Source organism: Rhinoderma darwinii, chromosome 5 (assembly GCF_050947455.1).
Source record: "Rhinoderma darwinii isolate aRhiDar2 chromosome 5, aRhiDar2.hap1, whole genome shotgun sequence".
Classification (NCBI taxonomy): Eukaryota; Metazoa; Chordata; class Amphibia; order Anura; family Rhinodermatidae; genus Rhinoderma; species Rhinoderma darwinii.
In genome coordinates, this window is record NC_134691.1 from 311,659,923 (window position 1) to 311,674,013 (window position 14,091).

Consider the following 14,091-nt stretch of genomic DNA (forward strand, 5'->3'; position numbering starts at 1 on the left):
CAGTGGGCCTGGGCATTTGACTGATTGTGCCATGTGCTGATGCCGACTCTGGGCATGACATTAGCAGCAAAATGGCTAAGGGCGTGCCTAAACCCTACTCCTTTAGGAATTCTAGAGTTGCACTGGTTTTGGCAGAAAAACAAAATATATCAAAATGCACCAAAACAACACTGTGTGAACAAGGCCTAATGGATAAATAGAAGACAACTGACAGGACTTTGGAATCATGCAAGCACTCATCAGCATTTCAGCTTGAAACTCTCAGATACATCTATTAGTCATTATCTAATAGTTTATGTGAGGTACACAACAAAGCTGTAATAAAATCTTAAGATGTTTCGTTTGCAAATGTAAAACAAGAAATACACATTAAAGTATGGATACGTTAGACCCACTCCAATTTTTTGTTTTTTGACCCAGAGTTTTTATCGGGCTGTGCTGCATACTCCAGACTGGGATTACTGCTATTTTCTTTCTTAGCCTTTGCTTGCCTATGGGTGAGTAGATGATGTTCATTTCCAAATGTATTATTTCCAGTTGATTTCACGTTCACATGCCAGGAGCAGATTTTATTGCTGTTTGCATTAATGTTAGACTTTCCCATGTCTTGTCGAGAGCTTTCAGTTTGAAATGAAGCCGTTTCCCCTTCACATGAAGGCAAAGAATGGGAGTCACCTTTGATTTGTTCGTCTGCTCTCTCAAGGTTGTGCGGAGGGCAGTTGGGGTAAATGACCATCTGGTCTGGAGTCACAGCTAGCTTTGTGTGTGGAGGGGTTTCTGGACAACAACCACCTTTTAGAGAATCATTTTCGAGCAGCAGGAGCTGTTTTTTAATCTTCTCAGAATGGCTTCTTCTTTGAAATACATAAATTAGATCGACCAAACTCAGAATCAGAGAAACGACTCCAGTGCCCCATATAAAAATCATCATTAGAGACTTTTCAGTTGGTCTTGAGATATAGCAATCAACATTGCTGGTGCATGGTGCCCGAGAACAGCTGAATCGACTTGGAACTAAGATCCCAAAAAGAAAGTATTGACCCACACCAAAACCAAACTCTAATAAAATTTTCAGTACCACATGGACAAGATAGGCTCCCGAGAAATCAAGAATTTCTATTTGTAAACCCACACCATGATAGGTGGAGGAGTTACTTTTTCGACAGTTGTCATTTGACGTTGCCATGTATGTCATTACCTTATGAAAGACGTGGACACTGAATAAAGCATAGGGTAAAAACACCATAACAGTCTGAACAAGCCAATATCTCATGTGGGACATGGGTGAGAAAATATCATAGCAGACATTGGAACAGCCTGGCTGTAAAGTGTTGCAGATGAATCGCTCCTGTTCATCTTGATAGAGCGGGTATCCAGCAAGAACAACCATCACCATTCTCAGAAGGATCATTATTATCAGCCAGATTTTCCCTAGAACACAAAAACATTGGCTAATTCACGGAAAACATGATGTTAATGTTATTTTAAATTCTTCACATAAAAAATTGCTGTCAAAACATATGTAACATCATGTGATATTATAGCAGCAATGGTATGACAAGCCACTTATTTCAGGTGGTCCCACCTGAATCATAATAGGCTATAGCCAGTGGTGTAACTACTGAGTAGCAGACATAGCGGCTACTACGGGGCCCGCGGCTTGAGGGGGCCCGTGCCACTAGCCGAACGCCCCTCAATATGCCCGGTGGTGCCGCTAGCAGCCGTTATGGCTGTCACAGCTGTAGCGACGCTACTGCGGGGCCCATGCCACTGAGCTTCTAACATTTATGGGCTGAGCGTCACGGGCCCCCTCATGCCCGGGGGCGGCACTAGCACTGGAGGGGGCCCCGGTGCTAGCGACAGCCACCCGCTCTTGCAGTATTTGTACCTGCCTATAGCACACAGGTACAAATACATGCATTAGTACTGAATGGCCAGGCATGTTCCGCTGATTGGCGGGGCAAAATAACTTGACCCGCCAATCAGCGCCTTTCAACGATGCTAGCGGTGCGATGACGTCATCGCAATGCTTCCGTGCTTGAAATGCGCTGATTGAACGATGCGTCGTTCAGCTCCAGCAGACCTGCTCAGAAAAGAGCAGATCTACTTTGCCACCAGACAGCATGGGAACGGGATCATGTGAGTATGTAAAGTTTTTTCTAATAAAACCGTGAGTGGCATTATCTACAGGAGGGGCAGTCTATATGTGGGGATGTGGGCCACTGTATACAGGGGGGGTCTATATGTGGGGATGTAGGGCACGATCTACAGGGGGGTCTATATGTGGGGATGTCAGGCACTATCTACAGGGGGGTCTATATGTGGGGATGTTGGGCACTATATATAGGGGGTTCTATTTGTGGGGATGTGGGCCACTATATACAGGGGGGTCTATATGTGGGGATGTGGGGCAATATCTACAGGGGGGGTCTATATGTGGGTATGTGGGCCACTATATACAGGGGGGTCTATATGTGGTGCATTATCTACAGGGGTAGTCTATATATGGGGATGTGGGGCACTATATACAGGGGGTCTATATGTGGGGAACTATATACAGGGGGAGCTATATGTGGGACATTATATACAGGGGTGGGCTATATGTAGAGCATTATCTATAGGGGAGCTATTTGTAGGGCACTATCTATAGGGGTGGGCTATATGTGGGACACTATATGCAGGGGTGGGTTACCTGTGGGGCACTAGCTACAGGGGGCTATATGTAGGGCACTGTCTACAGAGGTGGGCTATATGTGAGGCACTATTTACAGAGGTGGGCTATATGTGGAGCACCATCTATGGGGGAAGCTATATGTGGGGCAACACGGTGGCTCAGTAGTTAGCACTATTGCCTTGCAGCTCTGGAGTCCATATGTGGGCACTATCTACAGAGGGCTGTATGTGGGGCACTATCTACAGGGACTTCTACGTAGGGCACTATCTACAGAGGCTCTATGGGGGTCACCATCTACAGGGGGTTATGGGGCACTATCTACAGGGGGCATGGTGTGTGTATGGGACACAGTGTATGGTACTATTATAATCAGGGAAACAGTGTATGGCACTATTATAATTAGAGGTGATGTATGGTGCTTTATTATTTTTAGAGGTGTTGAGAATTTTAACTTCATTTACAGGTGCAGCAAATGTTTTAAGAGTGAGAAGCTGAAGACATCTGAGCGGAAAACTGCAGAAACGGGTCGTGTCCGAAAGAAATCCATCATAGAGGTCTGGACGGGAGGGAGAAGAAAAGAACTAGAATCTGAGACGTCACTGGTGAGTCACTTAATGTAAATGTTTATTCTGCCTCTAATCAGCACTGTAGTCGCTGTATGATCTGCAGCGAGATGATGGGTGGTATGATTTTTTTTTGTGAAACAGCAACTTCAAGCATATCCTTATTATTGTTCGGGCCATGCTGGGAGCTGTAGTTTTACGCCGTACAAACCTATATGGCAGGGGTTGCACTAAATTGAGCTGTATTTGTTCTGGTGTTGTATAGAAGTACTGAGCTTTGTTTTGGTGCTGTATTTATGTACTGAGCTTGGTTCTGGTGCTGTACATATGTACTGAGCTTGATTCTGGGGCTGTATATATGTAATGAGCTTTGTTCTGGTGCTGTATTTATGTACTGGCTTGGTTCTGGGGATGTATATATGTACTGAGCTTTGCTCTGGTGCTGTATTTATGTACTGAGCTTGGTTCTGGGGATGTATATATGCACTGAGCTTGGTTCTGGGGATGTATATATGTACTGAGCTTGGTTCTGGGGATGTATATATGTACTGAGCTTGTTTCTGGTGCTGTATTTATGTACTGAGCTTGGTTCTGGGCTGTATTTATGTAATGAGCTTGGTTCTGGGGCTGTATTTATGTACTGAGCTTGGTTCTAGTGCTGTATTTATGTACTGAGCTTTATTCTGGTGCTGTATATATGTACTGAGCTCGGTTCTGGTGCTGTATTTATGTACTGAGCTCGGTTCTAGTGCTGTATTTATGTACTGAGCTTTGTTCTAGTGTTGTATATATGTACTGAGCTTGGTTCTAGTGCTATATATATGTACTGAGCTTTGTTCTGGTGCTGTATATATGTACTGAGCTCGGTTCTGGTGTTGTATTTATGTACTGAGCTCGGTTCTGGTGCTGTATATATGTACTGAGCTCAGTTCTGGTGCTCTACATATGTATTGAGCTTGGTTCTGGAGTCGTATATGTCGGAGCTTGGTTCTGGACCTGTAATTATATAGAATATATTTATAATAACAAAATTGCAGGGCAGATGGAGTTGTTCTCAATTCATTGTATATTTCATGGGAACGTGTCTGGTAGTTTTAACCCCTTGAACCGCCACAATGCGGTAATACATGACCTGACAATATTTTCAAATGTATGTTTTTTTCAGATGCAGCAAAATCTTTAAAATCCACTTTTAAAATGGCACACACTATATGCTAATTACTCATTAAAGGATCATGGGGCATTGCCGCTATCCCGAAGAGTCACATAGTCCTGCTTCCAAACCCACTTTTCCATGTTAGATTGACATCCCCCTGGCTGATAAAACTTTCTCGGATGCACCATTGTCTTGTGGCACTATACTCAAGGGGTGTCTGTATGGCACTATACACAAGGGGGAGCTTTGTGGCACTATACACAAGGGGGAGCTGTGTGGCACTATTTACAAGGAGAGGGCTGTGACTCTATCCAAAGGGGTCTGTGTGTGGCGCAATCTACAGGGGTGTGTGTGTGGCACTGTCTACTAAGGGGGGGCTGTGTGGCACTATATAGAAGGGAGGGGGCTGTGTGGCACTATATACAGTGGGAGCTGTATAGCGCTATATACAGGGGGGCTTTATTGTGATATCTACAGGGGGCTGTATGGCACTGGATACAAAGGGGACGCTATCTACAAGTGTGGTGTGACACGGTCCATAGGCGGGGCTTTATAGCATGGTCTACAGGGGGCTGTATGGCCCATTCTACAGGGGGCACTATCTATAAGGGGGGCTCCTGGGGGGGCCCCAGTCAAGAGTTTGTTATGGGGACCAGTCTTTCCTAGTTACGCCCCTGGCTATAGCAGTCATCTGCAAAATCTGGCTACTATCGTGTCGTGGCTTCATTGCATCCAAAGCCGGATCAAGGTTGGTGGACAAAAAAAATTGGCAGACTTGCGGCCAATATGGCCACAAAAGCCTGACAATGTCTCCCGTTGGGAAAACATGGATGCAGTCATTTGTTAAAAACATGCCTGATTATTTGTTTCTCCGGAGTTAAGTGGAGCAGGAGGTTTCGGGTAGACGCTTATCCAGAGGGGTAGGGAACTATAGAGGCAGATCATGTAGCTGCTGGTGGACCCTAGAGGAAATTGGCCCAGCCACGGTTGTTCCTTCGCTTTTGCTACTGGGTATGAATTGGTGCAGGACTCCTATCTACAGGGGAACTGTATTGTTAGTAAACAAGTAGGTTCAGAATTGGCCAAGGGTCATAGTGCGGAGGGGTCATGCGGGGCAAAACGGGTCACCCTAATGGGGGTTCCAAATTGATCTATGCTAATAGATCCAGGGGTGGACACAGACAGCTAGTGGCCCCTGTGCAAGAACAGAATATGGGCCCCTTGCTTTCCAATATTTCACCCTCAGTTCCCCCTTATGTCTCTCTAAAAGTCCACCAGTAATTGCTAGCAATTCATTTGCTCAGGCATTTACGTGAAATCTAATAAATAGAAAAATACTCCTTTAAGGTGACGGTGGGCCCCTTACCTACTGGGCACCCTGTGCAGCTGCACAGGTTGCACCAATGGTATGTTTGCTCCTGAATGTATCCCCTCACTATTATGTATGCCACTGGCTTTTTCCCTTCTTCCTATAGCAATGACCACTGGATTTTGTCTAATGAGCAGTAAAATCAGATTGGCATCAGAGCTCCGAACATGTAAAAGGCGTTCTGAGTAGTATATATTAGTACAAACTGCATTATCAGATCTTCCACCACATATTAAACATTTTAAGTGAAACTCAAATTTTTCAAAGGTTTTGTCTTTCATATGTCTTGCTAATAGGAGTGTTTGGGAAGGGTTTGAGGGACTGGGAGGTACCTAGGTGGTGGAGGCACCTGAGCAGTTAGTCCTTTTGCTCTCCCTATAATCCGTCCTGGAGCTCATGTGTGATTCTTTTTTTAGCTATGGGCCACAATAAGATGCAATGTTGCCAATACTGTGGCCATTCACATGGTATGTAGCAGACAAGTCCTAAGTCATTTATTCTTATAATAGGCAAATGCAGAGATATTTTCCTCATTCTTTAAAGAGATTTACAGCAAGGCAAGCGTAATATCGTTTTAAATGACAGTTTACTCGCGAGATTACGATTGCCTTGCTGTAAATCTCAAACGTTAGCGAAGTGTCAGGATTTTAAATAGACATCACGTCCTGGCTGGAGGTAATGTATATTCAGTGTCAGGACACTTGAGTAATGTTAGTGTTTGTGTATGTGGCTGCACATAGTGATCTAGTAAGATTACTATGTGCTGTGTAAATGCATGGAGAGAAGTGTATGACGCTGATTGGTCACTGATTGGTCAGCGTCATACACTCCTCTGTACAACGCCCACTTGGTCAAAAAGTAAAACACGCCCAGTTGTCCATTAAGAAAGACATTAGCATAAATCTAATATAGGTCATAACTCTGTCAAAAATGATCGTTTTTCTAAATAGAAAACACTGCTGTAATCTACATTACAGTGCCGATCACATTATGTACAATATAGGCCACTTATAATGTGGTGACAGAGCCTCTTTAATACAATTCCCTTTTTATCAGAACAGTCATACCAAATGCATTAGATCAAAGCATAAAGACATTTCTTGCTATTCAGATTCTGGTAATTGTATGCACAGCCATATCAGTTATTGGAGCATCTATGGCATGGAACATTGAGAAACTTCCTTAGAATCTCTGCAGCTTGTATCTTGCATCCTTCTCTGTTCCAGCGATATCAGTGACATATAAAGTGGTTTTAATGCATCATGTGATATGATCATCTGAGAGTTACAAATGAACATATGTTAATGCCCAAAGATAACAGCAGCACATGAATAACATACAACCTCAGACGGTAATTTTAGGCTTTATATTGTCTATGGCAGGATGTACCCTTATTTATACCTTTCTGTAATTGGGTGGTAAATGAATTATGTGAATTTTTAGGGTGTATTTAAATGTGCAGCTTTTGCAGCGTTTTTCTGCCACAATTTTGTGTAAGTCAAGAGGTTTTGGCTGCAATTTTGTATTAACCTGGATGTGTAAATACGCTCTATGGAAATCCATATGTGTTAATCCAGTACACAGGTGGCCAAACACATTAAATAACTGTCAGCCGAACTGTTATCTTTCCCTACTGCCTTATAAACGTGCAGGCTTGGCTGGGCTGAGTGTACATATTTATGCGCACTCAGCCAAGTCGAGTGTTCACGCTTATGGGACAGTCGGCTCGAGCACGCGTATTTATATCAATGGGGAGAGGGGAAAAAGTCGCTTCTGGTAGCAGCTTGTCTCATGTGGGAACAAATAATCGGGAATGTTGGAATTCAACTTTTTTTCCCCCGACATCCGCCCAGTGTCGGCCTGGGGATCCATGGTCCCATCAGAGGAGATGATTCTGAGGGCCCACCCTCCATCTATACAGAACATTTATATCTCCACTATTAATTGCATTGTAATCTTTGTTGTTATCATTGTACACTAAGAACATAGCATCAATGTTATTTATGAATCCTCCCATAAGAAATAGACGCTAGTGGCAGGTTATGGGTACTTGAACCTATTCAAACATCTAGCTGGGTTAACACACATATTTATGACCAACGTGACAGATATTGAAATTGGTCTGAGGTAGCCATTTACACATGAAGATATTTGGTTCAAATGGAACCAATAATTCCCCATCTGCTATGATCTTCTTAAAATAAAACCTTCTTAATGAGCTCTCATTCCTGGTCATTGTCCTGTGTAAATAGGTCAACGATCAGCCGATGAACGAGCAAACGCTTGTTCATCAGCTGATCTGCTCATTTACGAGGCCAATAAAATGGATGCTAATCGGCAGCACATCTCCATGTGTAAACAGGGATATGTGCTGCCCACATAGAAATATATATGGGGACGAAAGATCGTAGTAACGATCGCTCGTCCCCGTACATAACTGATCACCTGTTCCTTGTGTAAGGAGCAAACGAGCACCAATCAACGAGTAGTCCCTTGATCGGCGCTCATATTCACTGCCCAGATCAGGGCATGTAAAAGGAGCCTTAGGGCTCATTCAGACGAGCGTAAGCTCATCCGTGTGCTGTGCGGGGAAATCACTCACAGCACACAGACCTATAGATTTCAATGGGGTTGTTCACACATGTGTGAGGTTTTCACGCAGCGAGAGTCCGTTGCGTGAAACTCACCGCATGTCCTATATTGGTGCATTTTCATGCACCTATGCGCCCATTGAAGTCAATGGGTGCGTGAAAACCACGCACAGCACACGAATGCACAAGTGCTTTGCGAGTGCATGTCACTCGCAAAGCACACTGATGCAATAACGCAACGCACATGGACAGATTTACGCACGTGAATCTGTCACGCACATGTGAATCGAGCCTTAGGCCTCATTTACACGAGCGTGTGCGTTTTGCGAGCGCAAAAAAATGCAGCGTTTTGCGTGCGCAAAAGGCACTTGACAGCTCCGTGTGTCATCCGTGTATGATGCGCGGCTGCGTGATTTTCGCGCAGCCGCCATCATAGAGATGAGGCTAGTCGACGTCAGTCACTGTCCATGGTGCTGAAAGAGTTAACTGATCGGCAGTAACTCTTTCAGCACCCTCGACAGTGCATTCCGATCACCATATCGAGTAACCTGTTTAAAAAAAAAGAGGTTCGTACTTACCGAGAACTTCCCGGCCGTTGCCTTGGTGAGGCGTCCTTGGTGACGCGTCCTTGGTGACGCGCCTCTCTTGACATCTGGCCCCACCTCCCTGGATGACGCAGCAGTCCATGTGACCGATGCAGCCTGTGCTTGGCTTGTGATTGGCTGGAGCTGTCACTTGGACTGAATTGTCATCCCGGGAGGTCAGACTGGAGGAAGAAGCCGGGAGTTATCGGTAAGTCAGAACTTTTTTTTTTTTTACACGTTCACGTATATTGGAATCGGAAGTCACTGTCCAGGGTGCTGAACCAGTTTAACTCTTTCAGCACCCTGCACAGTGACTGTCTCCTGCCGGGTTCGGTCAAAACGAGTTCGGCCGAACCCGGTAAAGTTTGGTTCGCTCATGTCTAAGACACTCCGTTCGGATGTTTGTAAACAGAAAAGCACGTGGTGCTTTTCTGTTTACATTCAGTTTGACAGCTCTTGCGCGAATGACGCAGTTCGCACGGAAGTGCTTCCGTGCGACCTTCGTGGTTTTCACGCACCCATTGACTTCAATGGGTGCGTGATGCGCGAAAAACGCACGATTATAGAACATCGTGAGTTTTACGCAACGCACTCGCGCTGCGCAAAATTCACGCATCGTCTGCACTGCCCCATAGAGTAATATAGGTGCGTACGACACGCGTGAAAAGCACGCGCGTCGCACGCGCGTATATTACGCTCGTGTAAATGAGGCCTAAATCGCTATAATTTAATTGTCTTTAATTGCTCTTGTATTTCAGACGCTGGTCACACTCTACAATTATGGTGATTGCCAGAAATACTTTTAAGCAGATCAGTTTTCTGGCAGATGAGACAGATTTCAATCTGATCAATTAGCCATTTAAACATAGCTTGATATTGGTCTGCATGGATATAAATTCGACAGAAATCTGCTCGTGTGAAGCTGGCCATACACATGATAACTCTAGTTATATATACAGAAGCATCCTGTAATTATATTAAGTAACTATGGATAGTTTTATACCGGAGTAATTATGATTATATGTATGAATATTTATAGTAATAGTAGTAACCACTGCAAACTACAACAATAATAAAATTTTATAATTGTTAATCAAAAAACAATAATAATCACTATCGATAGCTATTTAATAAAATAAAATGTGAATATGATCGGTGAGATAGATAGATAGATAGATAGATAGATAGATAGATAGATAGATAGATAGATAGATAGATAGATAGATAGATAGATAGATAGATAGATAGATAGATAGATAGATAGATATTCCGGCTAGGCTTAGAGTCTATTCTTACACACTATATTGTAAATGTAATCTAATGACAAAATGACTCCTGAATCCCTTTGTAAATCTAGAACGTTAAAAATGAAATCTTATATCTTTGCAGTATTATTGAATTTTCTCATGTTTCATTTGTAAAATGTTACTTGAAGTTTTCAACTGTAACTGTTTTAATGGAGAAAATTAATTATTCATTATTAGTATTAAGTTTTTTTAGTAATATTAGTTAGCGACATTTCTCAAAAACTCAAATTTATTTGTATAAGTTGCATTTTAATTTTTTTTTAAATATATTAGTTTACTCACCGATTATAGAAATATTATAGTTGTAGGTGATGATCAAATATCCTATTGAGTCGAAATACTCCATCGTCTGTCAGGCTCCCACCTTGTAGCAATGAATCACAATTTTTAATTGTAAATTTTTTTATATGTAAAGTATTGTTATTGTATTAAAAGTTAAAAAAAAAATGGAAATTCGTGAAAGACAGGCAGGCGTCACTTCATCAGCTTCTGTCCTTGTTCCTCCTACCTCTGTGGTCAGTCTATTCTGACAAATACTGCAGGACAAAAGACAAGCAGAGTAATCCCAGTCATTGTGGCTATTCTTACCACCCAAGAGCATTCCAGTATGTGAAAATTGCTGAAATATTTGTCGGAAAAAGAGATCACAACATGGAATGACACACATCTATAAATTCCCATGGGATACATATCAGACACTTTGTTGAAAGAAACTTGCTACTTGCTACTTGTGCTATGTTTTTGACAATTTTTAAATTTAACCACTTATTGACGAAACATGATCAAATTTTTGATCATCGCTGGTTAAATATGGCTAGGAATTTTTTACTTGTGAGGCCGTCCAAGTGATGATTTTGTTTTTAGGGCTTTTTGTAGACCATTTTTATATAATGTTATTTACTTTTAATAATTATCACTTCTGAAGTAGTCAAAAATAGTAAATTCAATTATAGTTTTTCACACCATTCACACAATTTTGAGCATTTTCATGTTTTAAAATATGTTCGCCATCTCATAACTCCTAGGAATTGAACTTTTTATAATTTCTTTTTATACTTTGGGGGGAATTCATTAAGCACTGGATGCAAACTTTCTGCCGGAAAAAAGCTGCAATTTGTGTAAAAATTCTTACATTATTTCACTGCCTCCGCTATTTTAGAAAAAATTGTGCGGGGCTTAACAGGAGGGGGATTGGCCATGCACGGCTCAACAAATTCATTATAATTTGGTGTGAATGTAAATGTTGCTATAAGCGGCCTTTACATTTACAGACAGTGCCTCCGATAATAATGATTTTTACAGTTACGCAATTGATGAAGTAGACTTTATCATTTATCGTTGTTCTTCTCCTTTATTCACATTAGCAATTATTATTACGATTGCTTGGAGACAAATTGTGACAATAATTGCCTAGTGTGAACGGCTCTTAAAGGGATTGTCCAGGCACGGACAACTGATGACCTATCCACTGGGTAGGTCATAAGTATATGATTGGTGGGGGCCCAACATCCAGACCCCGCACCGATCAGCCTCTTCGGGCACCGGATGTTATACAGGGTATGCAGTATTCGGAGCTGGAAGCAGATGGCTCCGACCTCTGCATAGCGGCCGTGCTGCAGAACAGCAACTCTGCTCCTATTCACTTGAATTGGAGCAGGGCTGCAGCTCGGCCATTATTCTATGACCGGAGCCATCTGCTTCCGGCATGCACATCTGGTACCCGGAGGCAGCACCCGGAGCAGCTGATTGGTATGGGGTCCTGGTGTCGGACCCCCATCGATCATATACTGATGACCTATTCTATGGATAAGTCATCAGTTGTCCGTGCCTGGACAACCCCTTTAATGCAATGGAGATACATTACTTTATTTTTAGATTGCTTTACATGGGACTAAGACGGGTTTCAGAAAGTTGTAATATGGTTGAATTTTAATGACCATATTACGACCGCAAGAGCTGGACCCCAGGGTTCAACTGAACCAAACTTAGAACGCTACAGAACACTATGGTAAGCGAAGTTCTGTTCAATACAACCATAGGGGTCCGAGTGTTGCAACTGTGTCAAAAAATCACTAAAATTGAAAATTGTTTATTCTTCAATATAAAATTGTCCAAGACACAGAAATATACAGTATCTAGACATTTCTGTGTCTAGAAAAGTTTTATATTCTATATAAAAAAAAAAGCAGGAGTGCAGACATATTCTCATCTATAGTCTCCTGACATTTTTAGCTGTGGTTACATTCTACTAATAGAAAAGAATGCACTTCCATCATTTCTTGCTGTTTAACACCATGCACCTGTTTTGGACATTTTAGACATAATCTACAAAGAATGTGTCACATTTACTAAGTATCATCAGGCTCAACTGTCAAATCACATTCCTGAGGTATCAGGATCCTCACAAATTATATATAAAAACAAACAAAAATAATACACACATATGTATGCGAAAAGAATAGACGTGACTTACAGCTGTTTGTGCTAGGAACAATCACAACACTTGATGTAAGTAAATACAATGAAAAATACGGAGATTTAGCCAAACGTCATATTTATAATGCAATTTTAATCAAACACATACTAATTTGTCTTAGAACGTGGGCAGAACTTATTTATCAACATTGAGGTCTGACCTAGTGTAGTAAGTCTACAGGAGATTCATGAACAGGGTGGGTGACATGTTGATGAATTTGGGGGGCGCTGCATAGGAGAGAGTATCAATAAATCTTATCCATTGTGTACATTGATTAGTGTGTAAATACAACATAGTCCAAATAAACATAAAAATCGATAATAAGAATACATCAATAGTAGCAAAAATGCTGCAAATTGATCAAAATGGAGCTTGCGGTTAGATGAATTTGCTGCAGCTCACTTCTCATGTTTGACCAATATGAGCCGTGAAAATGAGCGCCGATCAATGAACAAACAGCTCGTTGATCAGTGCTCGTTTGCTCCTTTCACAAGGAGCAATGATCGGTTATGTAGGGGGACGAGCGATCATTACTACGATTGTTCGTCTCCATTCATTTCCATCATGTCGGCAGCACGTCTAACTGATTACACATTGAGATGTGCTGCCGACAACCATAATATTTATTGCTGCATAAACTATGCGATCAGCCAATGAATGAGCGTTTGCCCGATCATTGTCCCGTGTAAAAAGGTCTTTATTTCTCTTACTTACACCACCTCATGGATGAAGTAAAACTTTCACCGTTAATAAAGCTCAAATTGCTCTTTTAGACATATATTTTAGGCACCGAGGACTGGGCACATCATTTTAAAACCCTATCTTGAGCACCAAAAGAGTTTGCCTTGCCCCTGCTCCTCTATACAACGCAGGTGAAAGTGTGCTCAGCTCTACAAACTCTATTTGATAGCATTGGACAATCCCTTTAAATGTTTTTTTTTAGTCATTGTTGTCAAAGGGCTGTAAAACTTCTATTTATTTCAGCAAAAAATAGAGAAATATTATATATAGTTGATGTGTGGGTAAAGTGGATCTTGGTAATGTCTTATCCGACCTTTGAAGTTTATAGTATTTACTTATTTCTTTATTTAGGTTGGAGTTAGGATCCTTCATCAAGACTTCCATAGCTAATGAATCTGTATTTATTGGATAGACACACAAAGCATAACAGATCCTAGTGGATTGTAGCAGCAGGCTACGACATTCAGCCCACCAAAAACAAAAAAAACCTGACAGATAGGAGGCTAACCAATACCAACTGAACCCATGTTTCATTTGAATCACATTGAAATCAATGGAGATGTGAACAACAATTTTCTGAATGTTTTTCTGTAAAGATTATGGAACCAGTAGTGTAGCTGGTGGGGGGGT

The 14,091-nt window shown here is 41.9% G+C and overlaps 1 protein-coding gene across 1 annotated transcript; it reads right to left on the reverse strand.

The window, feature by feature from the left end:
- Window positions 1-346: 346 nt before the first annotated feature.
- Window positions 347-10,590, reverse strand: GJD4 (gap junction protein delta 4). Its single transcript, XM_075828707.1, has 2 exons — window positions 10,527-10,590; window positions 347-1,431 (listed from the first exon to the last, which is right to left on the reverse strand). The coding sequence occupies exons 1-2, from the start codon at window positions 10,588-10,590 to the stop codon at window positions 386-388; spliced, it is 1,110 nt and encodes a 369-aa protein (XP_075684822.1). The 3' UTR covers window positions 347-385.
- Window positions 10,591-14,091: the final 3,501 nt, after the last annotated feature.